Here is a 27700-nt window from a genome sequence, read left to right as displayed (position 1 = left end):
TGTTCTTGACGCATTTCTCCGCTGTAACAGTATGTGGCGGTTTCTTCAGAAGGAAATGAGCAGAGATCACAGACTGTGATTTTTAAAACACTGGCATCCAATCGTATTGAGTCACTGATTAGTGCTTCCAGATGATTTATTAACCCTACCGGGTTTAGGTTAAAAAAAATATACGCTTATTACTCGTAAATAAACTACTGCTCAGTTTTCCCAAGGGTGACATCATATCAAAACATACATCTAAATATCACAGCACTTAATTGCATGATGTTGACATTATATAAAATTAAATAAACAAGGAATTTATCAATAAGGACAAAAAAAATGAGGAATGGCCTCCTACTACATTATAAAAACGAAGAGAAAAGCACATGAAACATAAGAGATGGCTATGTTAAAAGACAAATGTTAGAAAAAACACAAGTTCAAAATAAGGGACACGGTGGCTCACCACGCAGAGCTCCGGTCCAACAACAAAAACCGCAATAGCTCACAGGTTGGCTATCTGGCAGGAGATACAATCGGAACAGCCTGGTGAGTCTACCTGCATTACGCACAATTTACATATATGTTTTTTATATATCTCTTTTTTATCATAAGTCTGTACCAAGGGTATAGTTTTATATTATTTGTATGTACTGTATCAATAAATTTAAAACACTTTGAATTATTTCTCTGGATGTGTGTGTGTTTATTCACACACACCCTTTCTTCCAGTTTTCTCTCCCCACTGAGCTCAGCAGGTGCACAGCTCAAATTATGTGATTTGCATCATTGTAGCCCCGCCCACTCCCTACTGAGCAACAAGGGGAATAGGAGACCATGAGATTTGCCAACAGTTGTCGATACACTGTACAATTACCGGGTGCGATGAGATGCATGTTCCCACGCGCATCCCATTGCACAACACAAAAAGTATGTGCTGCACGTACTTTTTTGAACTAGAGTGCATCGCACCTGTACTTAAAAAAGCACAGTGCTTTAACCCATTGCACGCATTTTGCTATGCAATCTTATTCAAAGTGCACGGTGGCTATCGCACCATGTATGGTGGATATTCGCTCTGCAGCTGATAATCAATACACTGCGCATACATATAAGCTGTAATGCGCGTGCATGATGCTGGGCAGGGATGAAGTCTGGCTACTTTTTCTATTTTCAAGCCATTTGCAAGGTGATGGACAGCAAGTAGGCATCTGGGGATGGTAAACTGCCATTTCATGGGATTGCCAAGAAAAATGCCAGGCCTGCCAGAAAAACAATGGGAAAAAGTAGGCGTGCCTAAGCGTTTTAGGGGAGAGCGTGGGATGTCAGCAACAGACCGGATATATTCATTTTCATTGCAGCCACTGAGTAAGTCTCTAGCTACTCTGAGCCTGCGATGACTATTGCACAGTGGAAAACTCATTGGATGTTGATCCTGTAAGGATGGGTTTTGAAGATACCACCTCTATGCTGATGACACACAACTCTACCTCTCCTCTCCGGATCTGTCCCCCACTGTCCTCTCCACTATCTCCTCCTGGATTTCTGAGTGCTCTCTCAAGCTCAATATGGATAAAACTGAACTCATAATCTTTCCTTAAGCCTGCTGCTTGGGTGTCACTCTTGATTATTCCTTTTGCCCCCCACACCCAAGCTCTGACGCAATCTTGTAGGTTCCAGATACTCAATATTGCTTGCATCAGTTAATTTCTCTCCCAGTGTGCAACTAAACTTATCATCCACTCACTGGTCATGTCACGGCTCGACTACTGCAACATTCTCCTCACTGGCCCTGCTCACTCCCATTTCGCTCCCCTCCAATATTTCCTCTACTCTGCGGCTAGGATTATCTTCCTCTCCCACCACTCCACTTCTGCCAATCCCCTTCGACAAAATCTGCACTGGCTCCCATTCCCCTACAGAATATTCTTCAAGCTCCTCACACTCACATACAAGGCCATCTTTAATTTTACTGCTCCATACATCTCCAATCTCATCTCCCTTCATACTCTCTCCCGCTCTCTATGGCTGGCCAATAACCATCTCCTCTACCCTGGTCACTACTTCCCATGCTTGAGCTAAAGATTTTTCCCCTGCTGCACCCCTTCAGTTGAACATGCTCCTCCACTCCATTAGACTCCCCAACCTTACAAAGCTTCAGTCACTGAAAACCCAGCTATTCATCAAAGCATACCCTTCTGCCACATAACCTAGTCCTGAGGCTGCTTCTCTAACCCCCTGCCTCATGCCTTGATCATCTCTGCTTTTATTTGCTTACATTTGCTTACATTCTGCGATCAAGTTACCTTCTGCTTGCTTGCACAGCATGTTTTCCTTCTGTCCCCATTTCCCACTAGATTGTAAGCTCCTCAGGGCAGGACCATCTTCCCTCATTTTGTTGTAGTTGTTAGGATGCTCTTACCTGGAGCTCCAGGCATGGCGTTCATGCTGGAGCTTCGGCAGCGGGGTCCTCCATGTTCTTCCAGCGTCTGCCAGGATGGAGGGCAGAAGCGCCAGAGCCATTACTAAGCAAAGGTGTGGGTGTCCATCCTCTGCACGGCAACAAGGACGCCAACAGGGGATGGCGGCTGACATCACTACACTATGGGCTTTTTGAATAAAGCCCATCTCACCGGGCAGCCTGACGCCGGTGATAGCGTCCTGTCAGAGCCTTGCTTGTTTGCTCTCCTTCGCCTGCTCCCGGTCTCCTGCCTGGTTTCTCAAGCTGTGAATTTCCAGCATGCGCCTGCCTGTTTTCTGCCAGCTCCAGAGCTCCCCTGGCTGTACCTGCTTCATTCCATCTTGTCAGATAAGTCAGGGGATATTCTCCTGCAGTGCTTTATATTTTATTGCACCTTTTTGAATTATTGCATTCCCAACTGTAGGGACCATACCCTGTTGTGGTCTGTGCACTTGTGTACTTGCATCAGTATTCTCTTTGTTATTTGGTATTATCGTATGCATTGTTGCATCTTATGTATTTTGGAGGTTTTATGTCCTAGGTATCACCTTGGATTGTTGCACCCGTGTGTTCATTTTCCCACGTATAGAAAAGGGGGTCAGTGTGTGGGTTGTCAATCTTACCCATTTCTTGCAGTGCTCAAACCTCCTGTAAGCAGCCTTGTCCCATATAAGACCTGGCGGCACTGGTCTGAGGCCGGACCTAATTAGGCCCCACAAACAGGAAGCAAACAGGACCATTGGGCATCAGCAACACACCCTGATCCCTAACAGTTGCCCTCTTCTTCTCACAATTCACTTAATGCTCTCTCCTACTCAGCGACCAACTTTGTCTGCATACTCTCCTGCTGATAAATTCTCATCTCTTGCCTTTGGCCGCCAGCCCATAGTAGTATGCTGACTACTCCCTCACTACATATTGTATTGTGGTGCTCTTTGTTACCTGTACTTATTTTTTGTTATTTACATATAGTGTAATGTTAAATTCTGTCTCAATGTACTGTTCCATTGTATGCCCTATGTACAGCGCTGCAAAACACTTGTGGCACATTATAAATAAAATGCAATAATAATATATGAATGGCTATGATGTCTTTAACCCCTTCCCGACATTTGACGTACATTTACGTCATGGCCGGGATGTACTTCCCGACACATGGCGTAAATGTACGTCATGGCTTTAAACTGTCCCCGCGTCTATAGACGCGGTGACAGTTTAAACATGTCTGCTGTCCCTGACAGCAGACATGTCCCTGCATGCCCAGGGGGGGCTGCGATGCCGCCCCCCCGTCGGCGATCGCTGTGATTGGCTGTTCAGTGTGAACAGCCAATTACAGCGTTTTCTGTGTCACCGGCGAATAACGTTCGCCGGTGACACAGGGATCGGTGGTGATTGGTGCTGTAAAGTACAGCACCAATCACCACGGGGTGTAAGGGTGACACTGGTGTCACCCCACCTCACCCTACCCGCCCCCAAAGGCCGTGATTGGTTCGTCGGACCGACGGACCAATCACAGCCATGGAGGGGGATTTAAACTAACGGTGACTGCACTGCAGACGCCATTCCGGTCTGGAATTGCGTGCAGTGCGGTCACCGTGCCAATCTGCCGTTTTACTGACCTGATCCTTGCAAAATACTTACCTGATCACAGCTTGTAGCGTTCCTGGAGCTTGTGACTTCCTGTGTTGTGCTGTGCTGTGTTGTGCTGCTGTGCTGCTGCAGTGTGTTCCAGTTATAGATAGAGAGAGATAGAGAGAGATAGAGAGAGATAGAGAGGGCTAGTGACAGAGAGTGCTATATTTTGTGCTGCTGCAGTGTGATAGAGTTATAGATAGAGAGATAGAGAGAGATAGAGAGAGATAGAGAGATAGTGACAGATTGTGCTATATATTTTTTATATATATACAGCTGTACTGCGTGTGCAACTGACTGCTGCCCCCCCTTTTGTGCTGATCAGTATAAATTAACTGATCAGCAACTTTTTGGGGGCACAGGTTTTTTTTTATATATATACTTGTCAGTGCTGCTGCTGCAGTGTCATAGAGTGGTAGATAGTGAGAGATAGAGAGATAGAGAGAGATAGTGATAGAAAGTGCTATATTTTGTGTCTGCTGCCCCCTTTTTGTGCACCCCCAGCAACTTTTTGGGGGGGGTGCAGGGGTTATTTTTTATATATATAACTGTCAGTGCTGCTGCTGCAGTGTCATAGAGTGATAGATAGTGAGAGATAGAGAGAGATAGAGAGAGATAGAGAGAGATAGAGAGATAGTGACAGAGAGTGATAGAGAGTGCTATATTTTGTGTCTGCTGCCCCCCCCCCCCTTTTGTGCTGATCACTATATCTGAGGTGATCAGCAACTTTTTGGGGGTGCAGAGGTTTTTTTTATATATACCTGCCAGTTGCACTGTCAGTTGCACCAAAGGTTGTGCACCTGCTGCCCCTCACTGGTAATCAGTGTCGCATCACTGATCACCTTTTTTTTTTTTTTTTGAGGGTGCTGTGGGGTCTTTTTTTAATCAAATTTTTTTGATCAAATTCCTGTTGCCTTTGAGCGCTGTTCAGTGACGGACGTTACTGACCAACATCTGTGCTCAATTTTTGGCGCAGGACCTTTTTTTTTTGCACTACATACACACTACACACTACACACTACATACTACATTGAAATAAAGTTTGTACCCCCCCTACACTATACACGTGTTGAAACATTTCACTACCAGAAACACAAAAATAAAAATGGCATCCCAAATGTCATCCCAAATGTCATCCCAGTCATCCAGAAGAATGTATTCAGCGGAGGAGGCATATGCCATGCTTGCCTCTGACTCTGACACAGCCAGTGAGGCAAGCGGGGAATTTGAAGGATTCATCTTAAGCTCCTCTTCCTCCTCTAGTGATGAGGGACCCCCTCAAAGACGCCCCCGTAGAGCAGCTGAGACCCCCCCCCAATAATTGATCTCGTATGGACCCCACCACCAGACAATTTTGAGCCCCAGGTTCCTGAGTTTTTGGCCATCCCAGGAATCCAATTTGATTCCACAGGTCTCAGAGAAATTGACTTTTTCAAATTATTTTTCTCTGATGATTTTATAAATTTAATGGTGGACCAAACTAATTTATATGCCCAGCAGTTTATTGCTCAAAACCCCACGTCATCATTTGCTAGGTGGACCCCTGTAGATGCAGTAGAGATGATGACGTTTTGGGGTCTGGTGTTTCATATGGGCATAGTAAAAAAGCCAGAAATTAGGCAATATTGGAGTACAGATGTTCTGTACAGCACCCCACTTTACCGTATGGCCATGACCCGGACTCGTTTTGAGTTAATCCTTAAATTTTTGCATTACACCGATAATGCACAGTGCCCACCCAGAGATGATCCCACCTTTGACCGGCTATTCAAAGTCAGGCCGGTCATTGATCACTTCAGTGCCAAATTTGAAGAGATGTACATCCCAGATAAATTCATTTGCATAGACGAGTCCCTTATACATTTTAAAGGAAGGGTTAAATTCCGCCAGTACCTTCCCAGTAAGAGGGCAAGGTATGGCATAAAAATGTATAAGCTGTGTGAAAGCACCTCAGGGTACACCCACAGGTTTAGGGTATATGAAGGGAAGGATTCAAGAATTGAACCGCCAGAATGCCCCCCCTCCCTCGTAGGTGTTAGTGGAAAAATTGTCTGGGATTTAGTGCACCCCTTCCTGGATAAAGGTTATCACCTCTATGTGGATAACTTTTACACCAGCATCCCCCTGTTTAAGGCCCTTGGTTCAAGAGGTACAGCAGCTTGCGGTACTGTGCGCAAGAACCAAAGAGGCCTCCCAAAAACGCACATTGCCCAAGTAATGAGAAGGGGTGAAAGCAGGGGAATATGCACCGAAAATATGTTGTTGGTCAAATATAAGGACAAAAGGGATGTCCTTATACTGACAACAATTCACGGAGACAGTACCACCTCCGTCCCTGTACGAGGTACCAGTACCCACACCTCAAAACCTAATTGTATCCTGGATTACAATAGGTACATGGGCGGAGTGGATCTTTCAGATCAGGTACTGAAGCCGTACAGTCCCCTGCGGAAAACAAAAATCTGGTACAAGAAGCTGGCCGTGTATATCATCCAGTTGGCACTGAATAACGCATATGTGCTATTCCGTTCTACCAGCCAGAGGGGGACATTTATGCACTTTCAAGAGGAAGTCATAAAGGGCCTAATATTTGGGAACCAGCAGGCAGAGGGCCCCAGTACTTCTAGTACTGGCCCCCGTATTGTACCAGGGCAGCATTTTCCTGATGAAATCCCCTCCACTGGAAAAAAGGGCAGGACACAAAAAAGGTGCAAAGTTTGCTATAAAAAGGGAATAAGAAAGCAAACTATTTTCCAGTGTGACACTTGCCCCGACAAACCCGGCCTATGTATAAAGGAGTGTTTTAAAATATACCACACATCTATGGATTATTAGGTTCATAATTTCACCGTGCTTCGGGGGTCTTGCTAATGCCACATAGCACCCACCATTCATTCCACCAGAATCTGAGCCGCAAAATCCAAAAATTACTCCTTCCCTTCTGAGTCCTGCCATGCACCCAACTGGTATTTTTTGGTCACATGTGAGGCATTGCCGTACTCGGGAGAAATTGGGGCACAGATTTTGGGGTGCTTTTTCTCCTTCATACCTTATCAAAATGAACAATTTTGAGCCAGAACTGCATTTTTGTGTAAAAAAATGTAATTTTTCATTTTCACTGCCCAGTTGTATCAAAATTGGTAAAACCCCTGGGGGTTTGTAATGTACACTATACCCCTAGATGAATTCCCTGAGGGGTGTAGTTTGCAAAATGGGGTCACTTGTGGGGGGGTTCCACTGTATTGGTGCTTTGGGGGTCTTGCTAATGCGACATAGCACCCACCAAAATTCCACCAGAATCTGAGCTGCAAAATCCAAATATCACTCCTTCCCTTCTGAGTCCTGCCATTTTTTGGTCACACATGAAGGATTGCCGTACTCGGGAGAAATTGGGGCACAGATTTTGGGGTGCTTTTTCTCCTTCATACCTTCTGAAAATGAAAAATTTTGAGCCAGAACAGCATTTTTGTGTAAAAAATGTAATTTTTCATTTGCACAGCCCAGTTGTATCAAAATTGGTGAAACCCCTGGGGGTTTGAAATGTACACTATACCCCTAGATGAATTCCCTGAGGGGTGTAGTTTGCAAAATGGGGTCACTTGTGGGGGTTCCACTGTATTGGTGCTTCGGGGGTCTTGCTAATGCGACATAGCACCCACCATTCATTCCACCAGAATCTGAGCTGCAAAATCCAAAAATCACTCCTTCCCTTCTGAGTCCTGCCATGCACCCAACTGGTATTTTTTGGTCACATGTGAGGCATTGCCGTACTCGGGAGAAATTGGGGCACAGATTTTGGGGTGCTTTGTCTCCTTCATTCCTTGTGAAAATGACAAATTTGGAGCCAGAACTGCATTTTTGTGTAAAAAAATGTAATTTTTCATTTTCACTGCCCAGTTGTATCAAAATTGGTGAAACCCCTGGGGGTTTGAAATGTACACTATACCCCTAGATGAATTCCCTGAGGGGTGTAGTTTGCAAAATGGGGTCACTTGTGGGGGGTTCCACTGTATTGGTGCTTTGGGGGTCTTGTTAATGCGACATAGCACCCACCAAAATTCCACCAGAATCTGTGCTGCAAAATCCAAATATCACTCCTTCCCTTCTGAGTCCTGCCATGCACCCAACTGGTATTTTTTGGTCACATGTGAGGCATTGCCATACTCGGGAGAAATTGGGGCACAGATTTCGGGGTGGTTTGTCTCCTTCATTCCTTGTGAAAATGAAAAATTTTTAGCCAGAACTGCATTTTTGTGTAAAAAATTTAATTTTTCATTTGCACAGCCCAGTTGTATCAAAATTGGTGAAACCCCTGGGGGTTTGAAATGTACACTATACCCCTAGATGAATTCCCTGAGGGGTGTAGTTTGCAAAATGGGGTCACTTGTGGGGGGGTTCCACTGTATTGGTGCTTCGGGGGTCTTGTTAATGCGACATAGCACCCACCAAAATTCCACCAGAATCTGTGCTGCAAAATCCAAATATCACTCCTTCCCTTCTGAGTCCTGCCATGCACCCAACTGGTATTTTTTGGTCACATGTGAGGCATTGCCATACTCGGGAGAAATTGGGGCACAGATTTTGGGGTGCTTTGTCTCCTTCATTCCTTGTGAAAATGAAAATTTTTTAGCCAGAACTGCATTTTTGTGTAAAAAATGTAATTTTTCATTTGCACAGCCCAGTTGTATCAAAATTGGTGAAACCCCTGGGGGTTTGAAATGTACACTATACCCCTAGATGAATTCCCTGAGGGGTGTAGTTTGCAAAATGGGGTCACTTGTGGGGGGGTTCCACTGTATTGGTGCTTCGGGGGTCTTGCTAATGCGACATAGCACCCACCAAAATTCCACCAGAATCTGTGCTGCAAAATCCAAATATCACTCCTTCCCTTCTGAGTCCTGCCATGCACCCAACTGGTATTTTTTGGTCACATGTGAGGCATTGCCATACTCGGGAGAAATTGGGGCACAGATTTTGGGGTGCTTTGTCTCCTTCATTCCTTGTGAAAATGACAAATTTGGAGCCAGAACTGCATTTTTGTGTAAAAAATGTAATTTTTCATTTGCACAGCCCAGTTGTATCAAAATTGGTGAAACCCCTGGGGGTTTGAAATGTACACTATACCCCTAGATGAATTCCCTGAGGGGTGTAGTTTGCAAAATGGGGTCACTTGTGGGGGGGTTCCTAACTTTTAGCATCTTATGGTGCCTAGAAACCTACATGGTGCCTAAAAAATAATCTCATAAAAAGGAGGCTCCAAAATCAAGTAGGTGCTCCTTCTATTATGAAGCCTGTGGTTTGGTCAACGTGCACACTAGGGCCACATATAGGATATTTATGAAAACAAAAGAATTGGGGGAATCAATTTTTAGTCACATTTCTCTAGTAAAATCTACTGTGTTCCTTAGAAAAATGTATTAAAATTGCAAATCTGCAAAAAAAATGAAATTTTGAAATTTCACCTACACTTTGTTTTAATTCCTGTGAAACACCTAAAGGGCTTAACAAACTTCCAAAATGCTGTTTTGAATACTGTGAGGGGTGCAGTTTTTGAAATGGCATCATTTATGGGGGTGTCTCACATACAAGTCCCTCAAAGTCACATCAGAACTGAACTGGTCCCTAAAAAAATCAGTGTTTGAAATTTTCTTGAAAATTTGAAAATTTGCTATTCATATTGTAAGCCTCCTAGTGTCCAAAAAAATAAAAAAGAAGTTGAAATAATGATGGAAACATAAAGTAGACATATGGTCTATGTTAGTTATTAACTATTTTGAGTGGTATGATTATTTGTCTCACAAGCAGAAAATTTAACATTTTGCAAATTGCTAAATTTTCCATTTTTTTCCGACATTTTGGTATTTTTCACAAAAAAACACAGACTGTATCGACGAAAATTTACCACTAACTTGAAGTACAATGTGTCACGAAAAAACAATCTCAAAATCACTGGGATAAGTAAAAGCAAAAAAAGTTATCCCCACTTAAGTGATACATGTCAGATTTGAAAAAAAGGGCTCTGTCAGGAAGGCAAAAACATGCTGTGTCAGGAAGGGGTTAAAAGGTTTGCACATCCATTCGCATGGCGTGCACATTAATTTGCAAGGTGGGATTTCACTATGGTGGGGCGGCATCTGCCTGAATGGTGGCTGCAGTAAATCTGCGGCCGTGCAATTAGGTCTGAATTACACTCAATGTATAGTAAGATGTGTAAGTGGAATTACTTATTAAAGTATGTAGTGGCACCAATGCCCTTTTTGTCACAGGGCACCAAAATGTCTAGTTACAGCTCTGCTATGGTTTGCTGCTAGAAGACACACAGGAGGCAAACGCAAATGACCAGGTTACTGGAAATCAATCTGAAAAAATTCCATTATTGTGTAGCAAGCAGGCAACAATGGCTAATCAATCAATAGCAACAGTTAATGCTGGTGCCTCCAGAATGAGTGTGAATAAGAGGGGCATGGCCATTGTAGCTCAATGTTATGCCTTTATGGTCTGTGTTATAGTTTGGCAAGATCCCTTATAACAACACTTACCTAATTACTGGGGTTAATGTAGCCGTGAGAAGAAAAAATGTGTGGCCCACAAAGTTGAGTGTTTATCATGGTACAGTAGCTCCGTAGGTTGCGGTTTGTCCATCTCATAGTATACCAATAAAGGCACATGTCTGATTAGTGGGTTTTGAGCTACCCATATAATATGCTGACCAGTCTCAGACTGGGGTATGAAGGACACACCGGGGGAATGCAGTGGTAACGGCCCATGCTTAGGGATGTGGCCAGTCTCCATAAAGGCTTGGCTGACCATTAGAGAGTGCATGATCTGTGCTTTTAGGATTAGACTGCTACAGGGGTGGGTTAGGGTTAAAGGAGTAGGGGAAAGGCATAGGGTCCCTCTCTGCATTTTCACCATCAGGAAGCCGGGGACAGTATTATGACCACTGGCATCCTAAATTCTGGGGTGCTATATGTACCTCAAGTGTGGACGTGCACTGCTACATCTTAGAGGCGTGCCATAAAATTATTTACATCAAATGCAGATAAGCCCCCAAAAGTAGTTAGAAAGAGCTACTGTACTTGACAATGATACGTGTCAGGGCTTGTGTATTGTGTTTTACAAGTGGTTCCATGTAAGCGGCCACAAGAAATCTTTTTTTAAAATGCATGTAGCCATAGGGATCATTGTGCACTATAACCACTGCAGGGAGAAGCCACGGATGATTCCATTTGAATGTACAATATATTTTTCTGTTTTTTTCCCCCCAAAAAATTTAACAGCTGCATAATGTGGTTTAGGTGAAATCAGGGAGATTGCTAGATTCTGCAGGGAGAGAGGGAGATTGCTGCTATTTCAGCTAGTCTCCTGCAGAAGGCCAGAGGGTAGGCACTATGCTGTACAGTAGCGTGTAGCCCCTGCTTGGTCTACAACATCCCTCTCCTTTTCAGAAGTTCAACTTGTAGCACAGTCCTGCTCTACATCTGCAGCTGTAATTAAAGCCTACAGCAGCCAAGAGGGGTGGGGGTTGCCCAGGGCACACCGAGTCTGTGTCCTCACCTTCTTATTTTTCGACTATATGTGATTTTATTAATTTCTGTTTTTGTTGTCGCCTTTTTATTTTAACTGACAGCTACTTGTAGTTATAGTAGAGAAGTATTACAGACTATAAAGTAAAGAAATATACTACTATTGTGAAGCTACTCACTGTTCTCAGTCACCTTTAAGGAAATATCAGTGTTTTTATTGTTCTTACATTAAATTTCAAACAAAGTAGATATGTACATTAAGAAAAATACAAGTGCTACATTGATTCAAAGGCCAACATTAACCGTTGTCATGACAAATTCTGCAAATGTCTCCAACTTTGGTTGAGAAGACATCCTTGTTATTGGCTACTCAACCAAGTTTATCCTTTCCATATACAACTAATCCATCACCCCTTGTTTGGTCACATGACATGGAGAATTATTCACAGGTACAATACTGTCATCTTAGAACAACAACAACAGAAGAATAGTACTGCCTGGCAATATACCTATACATTAAAAAAAACTAATACTTAAGAAAGATATGCTATTTTAGCTTAGTGATTCACATATACGTGCCGCAATAACCTTAATAAACAACATCAGTATTTCCTATTTAATAGTATTTGTAGTTGGTAACCAAACATTGCAAAAAACAAAATGACTATCATTCTTTGTAGACACATAAAAGTATGCAAGTCAGTCCAAGGCAAATGTTTAAATTGCTGCTCTCCTAGAGCCAGACACCAATCATTCCCTCACTCTATATGTACTACCTACTAACATTTATCTACAGTATATAGAGCCAGCTTATATTCCCTGGCCATTTACAATTCAGGAACGCTCCCTCTATACATATGTAGGAATCAATGAAAGACCGGGAAATGGGCCTGTTATTAAGACCTGCTTGCTGGGCTGGGAGTATTCAGATCCCAGCGAGGAGGTTAACGGCACCGAGCATCCCCCGCCTTCGCAGCTGTGCACACAGGGGGAAATCACTCACTATCTAATGATTTCCCTCCCCCTGCTCACAGAAGAGATTAAATCAGTATTTATCAAAGTTTGGTAAAAGATAAAATTCTGAACAATCGGATAAATCTGGGTACACGCTACACAACAGGGATTTGTTCCAACACTGGACTAAATGTATTTTTAATCAAAGACGTCTGATCGATTCGCTTGCATCAGTATAAATCTGCCGAAATTTACAATTGAAGCTGTACATTTTCAATCCCAAAATAATCTTCCTTTTATCAGGTGCCAGTGAAAATTATAACTGATGCATATATTCCCTACATATATTTATTGCACACTTTTGTGTTATTAAAGAAAAAACACAATTTCACAGAATTGTTTAATTCTAAAACAGTAAAATGTAAAATAAATTACCAAGTACTGTAATCATAATTTTCTGTAATTTATTTGCAGTGAAAGAACAATCTTCGTGAATTTACTCATTGACATGTCAGCATGTATCTACACTGTGTATGTTTTGTGGTTGGACCTCCTGCACAGAGGAACAAAAATCTGAGAGTATCGCCACACTGTAACACACAATAAAGCACACTATGCTGGGTCCTGTGTGCAGAATTCTCAGTACCTTGCACATTTAGGGTCTGATAAAGAGTTAAACAGTTGCAAAATGATTCTGCCCATCCGCAGCAAATAGGCCACACACATTGACTAAATGTGCCCACATAATTATGAACAGATGCAGGCCAGCACAGAATATGTGCCTTTCAAGACCATATCATTTTTGGGAACACTGTGATTAGAATGAAGGTTGTCAGCGCTATCTCAACTGCTTATGATTGGCTGGTTGAAAAATGAATCTCTGAATTGGATAGGTGATGCTTATAGAGTGTGTGCTTTCCTCATTCATCATGCATATATTATGTCCTGTATCCACAAAATAGAGAGATGTAATAAATTGAATTATTATTTTGGAGCAAAACAAAGAGTTAAAAACCTGTGTGCAAGTGAATGTATAGCAATGTACACCTGAGCTTCTGGGAATATATACAATACCAGTCATCCATGTCGAGGTATGTAGGTGTAGGGGGTGTGTGTGTGTGTGTGTGTGTGTGTGTGTGTGTGTGTGTGTGTGTGTGTGTGTGTGTGCACACAGGGGCATTAGGCTTTTATTAAATAGGATTTTTCTGTGGGGATTTTGTCTATTATACAACCACCTCAGCATCAAGCCCTTAGGGGTAATTATGTGGTGGATGCAGCTGCGGTTCTAGTCACATCTATGATGTTAGGCTAATGCCACGGCTGATTTTCAAACAACTGAGATGCTCACTTGCTGTATTTAATAACAGATTTCCATCACTGTGTGGATTTATATGCACCATTGGAGCAACATCTGTTGCATTCTTGAACTATGTACCAGCCGTATGGCAGGGGGCGGCAGAGTCCCCATCTGAGCAAGGCCTCCTGTGTGAGCGGCTATGCATCTTTGAATGTAGCTGGTTTCACCCCCCCCCCCCCCAGGACTCATGTGCAGTGTGCACTAAATCCACCTAATCAGGCCTTTAATGTGCATTACAGTGTAAATAGAGAATGTGCCAGTAAATTCCATTGTTTCTGGAGATGTTCCGAAGGGGAATTTGAATTGGATCCTCATATGGATCGTTCTACAGTAAATTACCCTTCACAGTTCTTCTGCATATTTTTGCTGTCCTCTAACTCTTGCAGTTCTTCAGACAATTTATATACTGCAATATTAAGTGCCTTCTAAAGTGAAGTGTGCCTAAATAACTATACAGTATGGTAAATTATGGATTGAGACAAATAGAATCCCCCTCAAACAACAGATTTTGGACCAGATGCACTAAGCTTCAAAAGTGATAAAACGGAGAGTGATAAACAACGAGCCAATCAGCTCCTGCCTGACATTTTTCAAACCCAGCCTGTGACATACAGTAGCAGGTGAGAGCTGATTGGCTGGCTGTTTATCACTCTCCACTTGATCACTTTTGAAGCTTAGTGCATCTGGCCCTTTATCTTTCTAGTCTTCAGTCGGGATGTCCCTACAGCTCCTACACAACAAGTTTCTATACCTCATATTGCTCCACCAAACCCACCAATTACTATAGTTGCTTGATCTGACATATCAAATATATTACATTTTATCCTGCACTCTTGACTCCTTATTTCTGGCATCCTATGACTTGAATAAATGAAACACATAAGACATGGGCTCCCTCCACACCACAGCTTTTCTATTGTATGTTAACTCTTTTCCAGCCAGAGCAATCTGCAACACGATTGGACAGTATGTTTCAGAGTATTGTAGGCTTCTTTGGCAGTGAAAGAGTTAAGGATCTGATGCTGTCTCTCTCCTGTAGGTTCGTCATTAACAAATATTCAGTGATTTCCTTTAGAGCTGAATCCCTTATATTAGTGGACTATGGGTGGAGGATTTCAAGTGGAATGTTTCCTTGGGTCTTATTTTCGGATCAGCTCAGATGTTAATTGACAGTCTGGGTCTTGATTAGGATCATAAGGCACATTCAGCTTGCTTCCATTATTCCGATCAACACACCAACATTTTCCACGTTGTCCGTCAAGAGCTGGGTGACACTATGAGAAACAGATGAGAAGAAAGATAATGGTACTGGAAGCTCAGATACACATAAATAACCACTGCAGGGTACACTAGTTCCACATATGCATACACTTGCTACTACATGCTGCTACGGTATTTGGAACAATGATAGCATAACATAAAACTATGAATATAAAAACTATATAATAATGGCACGCAAAATATGTTCTAGGAAATAATGTGAGGGATTGGAGCAGTGCTGCAAGTAAGGGGGTACGGCGTGGTACGGAGTACCTGTAAGAAATATGTTGCAGGTACGCAGTACCACTTACCCCCTGACCCACTGTCAATTCTATTTTTATTTTAAGTCTAAATATAATGCATCCGCAGCCCGCCCACCCAGCGTTATGATTGGTGATGGATGCAGCTATCGGCTACTGCTGATTTAGCCTGTCACACTGACCTGTCAGTGTGACAGGCTAAATCATCAGCGGTGCTGACAGCATGAAGAGCAGGCTCCACAATTGTAAGCACAAGCTGCAGGGCCGTCTTAACAGCAGTGTGGGCCCCTGGGCAAAGCAATGCACTGGGGCCCTTACCCATTCTCTCCTCCTTGGGGTGGGGGTGCTATCAGCAGCAGCTTTAATGTCCCACGGGTGGCAGGGGGTGCTCTAAATTCCATTCAACATGTAGGACCTGGAGCAGTAACTTCTGCTAATTACTCCTTTATTGCACAGGTGGTGGGAGGGTGAACACTAACGTGTGGAAGGGGGCACTGAGCTGAATGAAGGGTCCCTTGTAAATGACTTCCAGGGAGGTAGGGGGTGTTTTATACGCAGGGGAGGGTTGGATAATGGAGTGGGCTTAATATTCATCATTTTCCGGTGGATGGGCAGCATGTTTGACTGCAGATATCGTCATTATCTGGAAATAGATTTCTTAGCCTACAATAGTATAAAAGCCTAGAGTCCCAACTTTCAGGAGGTGCTGGGGACTTGGGGATCAGAGATCAGGAGCCAGAGCAATCCATTGACAAAAAGGCGGCCAATAGAATCAGTCTGAGGAGAGGCGCAGAAGATGAAACATCTCTGCGCCTCTCCAGTACGTGAGCGGGTACCAGCCGGGAGCAGTGCGTCTGCCGGAGAAGATGCCGGGGTCGTCGCCGGGGACCAGGTAAGTAGGATTTCCTTCCTTAGGTACCCCTTTTGGATTACTTCGGATCCTGGACCCCAGAGACATCAGCCCTGGAGCCCAGGACCCCGGACCAGCCCCGGAACCAGGACCAAGGCCCCGGAACCGGACTCTTCAGCCCTGGAGCCCCGGACCAGCCCCGGAACCAGGACCAAGGCCCCGGAACCGGACTCTTCAGCCCTGGAGCCCCGGACCCAGGATCCAGGGACTGACCTACGGGCTCAAGGTAGGTAAGTATCAGTATGTGTGGGCTGTGGATGTATTAAACTTTTATTTTTCAGGGTGTCAGTGTGTTTTATTTAACTATTTTTTGTACTGTGGAACTACAAGTGCAAGCGGGCCCTTTAATGGGACAGCCCCGGACTTTCAGCATGGGCTGGTAAGTCCTGGAGGGGGGGGGGGGGACACCTTCATTGGGGGGGTCCCCACTTCCCCAGGACCCCTGCCCATGCTGACCAGCCACGGGGATAATGCTTTGGCCGCGGGACCTTATATAATAAGTGTCCCCCGGCTGTAGCATTACCCTGCTGGCTGGTTGGGTCTGGTGCTGGTTCTTAAAATACGGGGGACCCCTAGTCATTTTGTCCCCCATATTTTGGGAACCAGCGCTGGACCTTGAGCCTGGTGCTGGTTTCATTAAATCAAGGGGACCCCTATTTGTTTGTCCCTCTGATTTTATGATACCAGCACTGGCTTTTTGATCCCGGGGCTGGTTATGCTTAGGAGGGGGGACCGCACGCCGTATTTTTTTCTTTTAACTATTTTTTTACAACAGAACCATGCACAGATCTCAATGATCTGTGCATGTTTCTGATAAAATCGCCAGGCAGAACCTGGTCTATTTTTTTTTGCGATTTTTAGTAACCTTTACTAAAAATCGCAACCCATTAAATATGCGAGTTCTATACTTTTTAATGGGAAAACATCTGGATGCGATTTTTAGTCTAACTAAAAATTGCACCTTTAAAAAATGTGATTTTTGCCGCAAATCACACCCTATATAATATGCGATTTTCGGGAAATTCCCGAAAACGGCATATTTTGCGGAAAAAAAATCGCAAAAAAAAAAACCGCCTTCCATTACATTTCGCCCAAAGTGTTTATTTGGTCAAAATGGATTGTGCTGTCAGCCAGGTTGATGGTAATTCCGGGTGTCCCAGTATTGGCTGGTGCTGGGTGACCTGGACAGCACAGTGGGTGGTGGGGATGGGGGATGTGGCGCTTATCTGTGGTGGGGCAAATCACAGGTAAGGGATGCACAGGTGGGGCTGGTGCAGGGTATGGTCTCAGTCTCTGCGGTCGCGGTAAGCGTGTATGTCACCGGGTGCTGGCGTCCCTAACCGCTCGGTGGTGCATCCCAACACTTACCCGATACCAGTCCTTCTGTGGTGCGTTGCCGAGTCTCTGAAGATCTTCACCGGCGTTAGCACAGCGTGCCGCCGGCCGTTGTGTGTACACTGCTCTGACGGCTAGCCCCGTCACTTCCGGGTTCGGATGGTGATCGTGCGCCCGGAATTCAGGTGCTGCCGGAGCTGTGTTCGCTCAACTCCCGTGGCTGGGAGGAGACTTGGAAGTAGGTGAGAGTGCTGTGTGCTGGCCAACGCGTTTCGGCCGTGGTCAGGCCTTTTTCATCCCTTACCTGTGATTTGCCCCACCACAGATAAGCGCCTCATCCCCCATCCCCACCTCCCACTGTGCTGTCCAGGTCAATACTGGGACACCCGGACTTACCATCAACCTGGCTGACAGCACAGTCCATTTTGACCAAATAAACACTTGCACTACAGTATACCTATCGTGTCCTTTGCATCCATGCAGTGTTACACAGATAAAATTCTGCACTTTAGAGGGTGAGCGCAGGGCATTTCTCTATTTCAAAATATAAAACTGTACACCAGACGTTTGGAGCTAGAGCAGGGACCGGCTGCTGGAAGGCTGATATCTCTGATTCTGGGCATGAAAGAGACAAGCTGCTAGTGTCGACAGAAAGGGGAGAGTCCCAGCTTTTGGAATATACTCTCTGAAAAACTCTAAGGGTCGCATTTATCAACCAATGTTTGCGGCTAAATCCCCCAAAACACCTGTTTTCGGGGGGTTAACCACAAATATTAAGTACAGTATCCCCCTAATGTATCACAGGAGACTGTAGCAGAAATCTTCGATCCCTGCTGCGATCCCCCCCCTGCAGCGTCACCGGCCGCATCCCCCATAGGTTTCTATGGGGGATGCGAAGCTGCCCGATGTATCAACATAGGGCAGCCCGGCTTCGCACCCCTGGGCTATCACCATTCTGATATGGTGATAGCCCATTGTAGCCTATGGCTACACATCGCACTGCCCGAGCGGTAATATTCCGCCCAGATCGTATTATAAATGCGATCAATGGTAAATGGGGGCCCTAGTCAGAGAGAACCTGAGAAATATGACTGTGAATTGCAATTAAAAGGTCGGATGTGGACTGCTGCTTTGAAGTTGGATATCTCCAGTTCCCCAGGGCCGATTTTCAAAATTCTGGTATCCCTGGAAAAAGGTGATCCTCAGCTATCAGAATAGGGCCCTTATACACTTTGTGCCCCTGGGCAAGTGCCCATTAAGCCCATACGAAAAGACGGCCCTGACAAGCTGTCCTGCTCTCCCCCAAGCAAGAGCCAACCCACCCCAGTCATTCCCTGCTGTTTCTCATTCCTTGTCTCCTGATGCCATGCTACTATTGTCATTTAGTCACTCCTCTAGCTTTGTGTGGCCGCGCCCCCTCATGACACATGGCCACGCCCATTTTTGGTGGAGGCTATCAGTACCACCAAGAAAAAAATCTTACTTGCACCACTGGATTGGAGTGTACTCATTGGTTCAGCCGTCCAGTAAAAGCGATCTCTAATGCCTTTGGAAGTTAAAATGCACTAGTACTACCATCTATTTTCCATGATATAACCGAAATATAGATTGTGGCTCCCAGACTCAAGGGTTTCGTTAGTGACAAAATGGTTCCGGATAGTAAAGAGAAAATGTCTGCAGCAAAATATGCAGAGATGCAACACATTCTATTTATGTATTGCAGGTATAACAACGTGCATGCCCACAGCAGTCTTTATTATGCTTTTGGTATGTATTTGCGGGTTTGTTAGCCTGGCTACAAAGGTGCATTATGGGAACATTATACACATGGGTTGCAGGGCCATTTAGAGTAGATCCCCAGTATCCCCCTCTTTGCAAGCCTAGTGCTTTCTAATCATCATGTTTTACTCATGCAGATGTAGACAAATCTTCAAATTCATATTTATTACATGTTTAAAAATAAAATAACTGAATTACAGGTACAGTAGCTTAATAAATACATACATAATTAAACTGAAGCACTAGATCACTCAGAACGCTCAGCGCAGCGCTGTGCCAGCGCTGTGTGCTGAGTGATGTGTCAGGGCGAGTGTTCTCCGGTGAGTATATTGGCCCTGTCACTGGGTTGCACATCGCTATTGCTATGACCCCTACACACGGAGTGATTTAGTCTAAGAGATCTAGTTCAATTAAGTCAGATCGCTTAGAAAATGCCCTAAAACCGCCCATGCGTAGGCCCTATTAAACCTATTGGTTTGACTATGGTTGTGAGCACCTTGGTATTACTACTGTAGTGGAAATCACAAATTGTACAGAATAAAGAGGAATGATCTAAAATGGGCAACCATGTCATGTTTTCGTCAGTTCTGGTGAGTTCCATTAAGATTTATATTTCCAAATCTATTAAAACAAAATAAGCAAAATTATTCTAAAACCTTTAACAGTCCACACAACATGTTGCTCATTACTTGGTTTATGAGATTCACTTGCCTAGCTTGGGAAGCGTTCCATAAATAAATAACAGACTGTTAAGATAAAACACATCTGGAGATAAGGATCAGTGGTTTTAGCAAGGATTGTAGAAACCAATGTGATGTTTGTGGCCTGTATTATATTCATCTGGTAACCTTTTGCCCTGGTGGCTAATGCTGTGTACACACGGGGGCGATAGGGGCTAGTAGTGATTGGAGTGTGCACCAGCGATAAATCGCCGGGTGCGCACTCCCGTTTTCAGCCCCTGAATGGTCGCTGGTCGGAGGAGCATGCTCCTCCGACCAGCGACTTCCCCTGCCTCTTCACCCAGCAGTGTTTAAATTTTCATCTGCGACCATCCATGGTCGCAGATGAAAACGGGACACGGGGCAATATGATTGCTGAGCAATATATTGCAAGCAATATATTGCCAGCGATCATATTGCCCCGTGTGTACGCACCTTAACGGAGTTCCTCATTGATTTCTCATACTGTATTTGGGGAATAAAATTCCCTTTATTATTAACCCATCTTTTCATATCCATTGCAATAGCCTTCATCGCACATTATTTTCCAGCTTCCATTGTTACCTGCTTGGGATTGTAGTTTCCTTCACGGTCACAATTTGGAATTGGAGTATTCAGAAAATCCTCCTGTGTTTTGGTCCTAAGCGATGCCAATCTCTCTAGTGCTACGTTTAGAGCCTGGTGACAGGAACCCTAGATAGATCAACAATGAAATGAAAAGTCAACTCCGATAATAAAAACAAAAAAGATGATAAATATTTTCCAGGTGCAAATGCACTCTTAAGAAAACATTGCCGGTGTCACTGGGGGACAAAGTAATAGATAATCTATAGTAGAGGATCAACTACCACGTCAACCAAAAACATGTTAACTGTTGTTTTGCAAGATTGGAAAACGCACAGAATAACAGTATCACATGCAACTCCTACCATTTTTGGTGCTTGATTATTGGTTGTTGGACGGTTCACGGTGAGTTTCTTCGTACTTTGCAATGCGTTCCGGTTTACTTTTGCATTCTCTTTCTGAATGCAGGTCTTATCGTTTGTAGGACATGGATTTAAGCTGATATTTGGGTGGTCATCATCTGCTGAAAAAAGTATGCGATTTAAAGATTAGTACATTGCATTTACAGAAATAAAGGCTCCCCTGAATATACAAAGCAGCAGTTTGGACTTACGTTACAGGAAAATGTATTTTTTTTACACCAATTTACAATGAGAAGGGTATGGACGACCCTTTCTATTTACAGATATAGCCATACTTAACAGAACATTCATTACAATATTTTGCCCACAGAAGTGATAGGTTCCGGTCATATTGGTGTCCATGTCGACACTAGAATGTCAACATAATAATAGAAAAAATATGTGCAGGTTCTGATTTACTCTGATTTCAAAGCAGGATCTTATTGGCTATCCCAAATCACATGACAGTTGTTGACAGTTGATAGCCAATAAGATCCTGCTTTGAAATCAGAGTAAATCAGAACCTGCACATTTCTAGAAAAAAGCAGTGCAATTGGTGAGCTGATTGGCTGGAATATAATTGCAGGTTAATTTTAAAAAGGTACATTTGGGAAATCTCCCCAAACAGTTTTAACATCTGAAGGATTTATCACCCAGAACCCCCCACTGTTACTAGAGTAGACACCCACTGCCTGTAAAAACTGGCTGTTCAAACACTACTGTACCTCTGGTTCTTGACTAAGAAGAAGGCACACCCAAATCGATTGTTAGCTATTTACCACACATTTATAAATTAGTATGTATGTGTATGTACGAGCAAAGAACCTACCTACATACAAGTACCTTTGATCATTTCGCAAAGTGAATGTGGCAGACATTGAAGATAAATATGTTGGTAACAAAATTTATATTGGTTATATTTTTATCGATAATGCACTAAGATTGCTTTAAGCAGCAAAGAAATAACTGTAAAACAAGTAATTGTATATATACATTAAGATCTGGGTTACAAAGCAGACATGTAATGTAGGTCTACTGAGTTATTTGTTGTCAGTCTTATTAATAAACGATGTTAGCCAATCAGCTCCTGTCAGTTTTTTTAAAAAAATGACAGTTAGGAGCTGATTGGCCGGAGCACCATTTATCATTCGTAATGAGTGATAAGGAGAATATCACTTGTGTTGTTAAATCTATCCCCCAATTTTCAACCATTTCACACAGACCTCATTGCCAGTCATTTAACACAAACTCATACTGCATCACAGCTTGATTAAACTCTTAGGGCCAGATTTACTGTATCAAGCTTCAAAAGTGATAAAATGGAGAGTGGAGAGTGATAAACAGTCAACCAATCAGTTCCTAACTGCCATGTCACAGGCTGGGTTTGAAAAATAACAGGCTGGAGCTGATTGGCTGGCTGTTTATCACTCTCCATTTTATCACTTTTTGAAGCTTGATACATCTGGCCCTTAATCATGGACGTGCGGTGTGGTAAATGGCTCAAGAGTCCCTGGCAAGTACCAGAGCCAGATATGCACACAATATATGAGCCATGGGGTACATACCAGCATTATACACATGTGCAGCAGTGTGTACTGCTGGAGATTCACTGAGTTTTGATAAGAGATGTGCAGAAGAGGTAGCCAGGTGAGGCACTGCCTCACCTGCCATAGACTTTTTACTCCAGCGTTTTGACTATAAAAATGATTATAATAATAAAAATAAGATTTTTTTTTATAAATTATTTGTATTTTTGACATACTTTATCAATTCAAAATGCCGGCATATGCGCTAGTATGACAGGAAAGGCTGTGCCTCACCTGCCTCACCCCACCGCATGCCATTGACTCTTATGATAGTGTGTGGAGCTTATACAAAACCCTACAAGTGGAAAGGACACAGCCTCCTATGTGAGTATTGATATTGAGTGTCAGGCAGTGGCGGCTCTTACCATTATGGAGGGGGAGGGCTGTCGCAATGCGCCCCCCCCCCTCCGCTGCCGTCCCTGGTCGCTGCCGTCCCTGGCCACTGCTGCCATCCCCGGACACCGCGCGCACCCCTGTCCCTGCACAGGCTAGCGCATGCGCAGTAACGCCATACATACTGCGCATGCGCTGGCCCAATGTTCCACTATGTATTAATACATATTGTATACACCTGACCAATTCTATCAACTGTATAGTATTTATAGTACGTATATAAGCACACATTGAAAAATAAGGGGCATCCGCAAATGTCACCGGGCAGTACTGGCATGGGTTGTCAGCGCAGGGACACATTGCTCTGCTCCTGGACTTTCCTATTACTGTATGACTGCCATCACCTGTGTTGAAGCACCTTTCTTATCAATTAACCTGATCAACACAGGTTATGGCAATCATAGATTCAGGGGGAAGTGTGTGTGTGTGTTGCCCAGGTCCCATTAGCATCATTATATGCAATCACACTCCAACAGGGGAGTTGCAGCTGGTAATGGTACTCACCAGGAAGCCTATCCTGGCAGAAGTGGTGAGCGTCATGGCAGCGAAGCTGGCAACCAGGAGACCACAAAATGGCATCATCTGGGAGCGGGTGAGGTACTCCCAGGGGAGGGACAGGCTGTGGCAGCGGGGCTCAGGGAGCAGGTCCTGTAGGATGCAATTAGCAGCGAGGCTCAGGGAATGGGGGCTGGAGAAGGCAATAAGCGGAGGAGGTCAGAGGTCCTGGAGGATGCAGATAGCAACATCTCGCGCATCAGACCATTCCTCTCCACTGACGCAACCAAAATTCTCATTCACTCTCTTGTTATCTCCCGCCTTGACTACTGCAAAATCCTTCTCTCTGGGCTACCTCTCACCCGCCTCGCACCTCTCCAATCCATTCTTAACTCTGCTGCTAGGCTCATCTTCCTCACCCGCCGCTCTACCGCCGCCTCCCCCCTCTGTCTATCTCTTCACTGGCTCCCTATTCCTTTCCGAGTTCTCTTTAAACTCCTGACCAACACCTACAAGGCTCTCTCCTCCTCCACCGCTCCTTACCTCTCTTCACTGATCTCTATCCACACTCCCTCCCGTCCTCTTCGCTCCGTCACTGACCGCCGACTGACCTCTCACCTAATCACTTCCTCCCACTCCCACCTTCTCTCGCACTGCCACCCTGCACTGGAACAACCTCCCGCCACCCATCAGGCTTTCTGATTCCCTTACCTCCTTCAAGCGCTCCCTCAAAACCCACTTTTTTCGACTAGCCTATCCCTCCTCTTTTGATCCTCCTATCCTGCCTCCGTTCCTTCTTATCCTATTGTTTTTCATTCGTCCACCCACCTCCTTTTAGTATGTTAACTCTTATGTTAACTCTTATGAGTAGGACCCTCCTTCCTCATGTACTCACCCTACCTCTTTACCTCACCTGTGCTCCTGTCCTGTTCTTCCCTTCCTCTACTTCATCTTCAGTCTCCTCGACAATTTCGACACCTACTTCTGAACTGATTCTGATTTTAGTTCCACCAGCTATACCCCTATTTATGCTGCATTTTATCAACACACCCTGTACGTGACATTGTAATTTGTTTTTTGTTTGCTATGTACAGTGCTGAGGACACTTTGTGGCGCCTTATAAATAAACGTACTACTACTACATAGCGGCAGGCGAAGACAGCTTCCACAGCTAGCGGCCAGTCCGCGAGCAGAGAGGAAGGGAACCATCTCCAGCCCTGACATCCGATGCTGAGCCGCCAGTCCAGCACCATAGCAAGTAGTGCCACAGCCTCATCAGACAAGGCAGCGGGCAGCCAGACTCCTGCCTTGCGGGACCGGAGTGCGGAGTAGAGGTCACATACAGGTCCTGGAGCTGCAGCAGGTACCGTCATCCCTGGTGCAGGGTCCCGAGGGTGTGCACCTGGCCCTGGGAGTATCCCCACACCGGTAACCAAAGACGGGCACACTTGTCATGGCCAGACCCACTTGTTAGCCGGTCCAATCACATCAGCTTCAGTGACAGGGGCACTCGTGAAGGTGCTGCTTTGAATAGTTTTTTTAATGGGCTTTTGCAGCCCTCTGCATGTCCCTGCCCCCTGCCCACCCCCTGCTTTCAGCTTTTGTAATGGGCAGATCGAGGCACCACTTTCGGTGGATCCAAAATCAATTTAAACTTGCTATGCAGCAATAAAAATGATCACATTAATATAAGGAAGATACTTATGACAGAATATGTGCCATAAGTATCTTCTTTGTATTATTTTAATTATTAATGACAGGGGAGGAACTGCCTCCCCTGCCTCCCCTGACTGCAAATCCCTGGAGTTAGATATGAGTGAGGTGTGTTCAACTGAATTCTAAATTTCAGTGTAAAAATAAAGCAGCCAGTATTTACCCTGCACAGAAACAAAACAACTCACCCACATCTAACTCTCTCTGCAAACATTACATTTTCCCCACCTGAAGTGCACGTGGTATTGTCCATTAGATAAAGGTAACATGTGTATAGTCAAGTGCAGAAAACTGGAACCTGATACAGTACCTAGAGCAGGGGTGGCCAACCCGCGGCTCTCGAGCCCCCTGCTACAGTGTGGCTCGCCGGCTCCTGCTGGGTTACCACCCGTCCGGGATGGCATTCCCGGACTATACATTGTCCGGGAACAGAGCAGGGAGGGTCGGGCAGCCTCGCTGCCGTTGCCGGGGATCAAGCTCTGGCGCTGCCGGTGACCCGACATCACAGAGGACTGTGTGCGTCTGACTCTGCGGCTATTTTAAATCTCGCGCCGGCTCACGCAGCTAATCGGAGTGGCGGCTCCTGATTGGCTGCCAGTGTCGGACTGTGAGAGCTGGCGCGAGATTTCAAATAGCGCGCAGACCTACTCTCCTCTGACAGCTACAGCGGCTGGGGTGGGCTGCGCTGCCGCTGATAGTTCTCTGCCCAGCTGCCTGGCCTCACTGATCCCCCTGCCTGGCCTCACTGCTCCCCGTGCCTGGCCTCACTGCTCCCCATGCCTGGCCTCACTGCTCCCCGTGCCTGGCCTCACTGCTTCCCGTGCCTGGCCTCACTGCTCCCCTGCCTGGCCTCACTGCTCCCCTGCCTGGCCTCACTGCTCCCACTGCCTGGCCTCACCTCTCACTCCCCCCTTTGCAATGAGCATGTAACCCCTGGCAGACCATATAACCCCTGGCATAGTGCATGTTCCCCCTGAGCATGCAATCCCTGACATCGAGCATGAAATAGGAAACCCTTGGCATCAAGAATTAACCCCGTAGCAACGGGCTTTAGGTAAGCAGCACTTATATGTAATTGGCTTTACGGGTGTGGTATTATATATAATGGGCATTAAAAAGTGTGGCATAATGTGTAATGGGCATCATGGTGTTTAGTGTAATGGGCATTATGGTGTTTGGTATAACGTGTAATGGGCATTACGGTGTGTGGCATAACATGTAATGGGCATTATGGCATGTGGTATACTATATAATGGGTGTGTGACATGTAATCAGCATTACGGTGAATTTGGCGCGCACTGTCCATGTTATCCCTACTTAGAAATAAATTGAGTCCTGGCATAATGAATAATGGGCATCACAGTGTGTGGTATATCATGTAATGGGCATTACGGTATGTGGCATAACATGTAATGAGCATGGCATGTGATATACTATGTAATGGTTGTGTGACGTGTAATCGGCATTATGTTGTAAAATACCCGGCACCGTGAGAGCATATGTATCTGGCACTATTGGAGGCATATGTGTATTACACCCATCCAAGGGGTCCAAATAGACCACGCCCCTTTTTTCGGCGTGCCTTCGGCGGGCGCATGTTGTTGGCTCTTTAGCTAGACTACAGATATTTTTCGGCTCTTTACCTCTGACCGGTTGGCCACCCCTGACCTAGAGGATGAGCTGCAGGCCCACCGGGGGTTTCCCCTTTACCCCTGGTGGCTAGTCCAGCCCTCATGCTGACATATGTTTAAATGCCTGTTTATTATATCTGTACAAAGGGTGAGTTAGGAATGGATATCGCCCATTATACTTGGTGACTTTAGCAATGATTACATCAGAGTTTATTCATTTGTATATTTATAAGGCCAATTCTAACACCATTAATCAAATCAATCAGGTTATTATCTTTAATAAAAATTATCTGTGTGTATATGCACATTGGCCTTTAATCATGGAACTCCGTAGTGACATGAAATGTCCTTATACATTATACTACAGGCACATTATACCATATGTTTTTTCAGTAATTGGTGACACATTACTTGCAAACATTAGCTATGGAGTCTTATGTTCACCCTAGAATAATAGTCTGCTCCCCCTCTGCATGATGGCAGAGATCATAGTAAGCTTAGGGATATATACAGCCTGATACACTGACACAGACAGAAAGGAGCCAGGAAAAGTGTTACCGCTTTGGGGAGTTGCTGTTTTAGGCAAATTTACTAGTGAAACAATATCAAAGCCATAGCGTAAATCCCAGTGTTTGGTCCATGGTGTTAATGGGGTCACCCTTGGCTTCCATACCCTCCCCCCACCCCTGTCTGCAATTTGCAGTTCTGTAGCTCCAGGTTTCATGTGAGCTCATGGAAA

At 44.7% G+C, this 27700-nt stretch overlaps 1 protein-coding gene across 2 annotated transcripts in view; it reads right to left on the bottom strand.

Annotated features, from left to right (window-relative positions):
* Positions 1 to 13008: 13008 nt before the first annotated feature.
* Positions 13009 to 27700, bottom strand: part of IGFBP4 (insulin like growth factor binding protein 4) — a 74628-nt gene continuing 59936 nt past the window's right edge. The window contains exons 2-4 of one of the 2 annotated variants that reach the window (XM_083147266.1): positions 21108 to 21262; positions 20743 to 20871; positions 13009 to 15189 (exon numbers count right to left, since the gene is read on the bottom strand). In XM_083147266.1, coding sequence (XP_083003392.1) covers positions 15055 to 15189; positions 20743 to 20871; positions 21108 to 21262 — 419 coding nt within the window. In that variant the 3' untranslated portion in view covers positions 13009 to 15054. Of the gene's footprint in view, positions 15190 to 20742; positions 20872 to 21107; positions 21266 to 27700 lie in introns of both variants that reach the window. The other variant, XM_083147265.1, reaches the window with a different exon arrangement.

The sequence above is a fragment of the Crinia signifera genome, chromosome 6 (genome assembly GCF_055691185.1).
Source record: "Crinia signifera chromosome 6, ASM5569118v1, whole genome shotgun sequence".
Lineage (NCBI taxonomy): Eukaryota > Metazoa > Chordata > Amphibia > Anura > Myobatrachidae > Crinia > Crinia signifera.
Note: the sequence above shows the minus strand (reverse complement) of the source record. Positions and strands in the feature narration are given on the sequence as shown.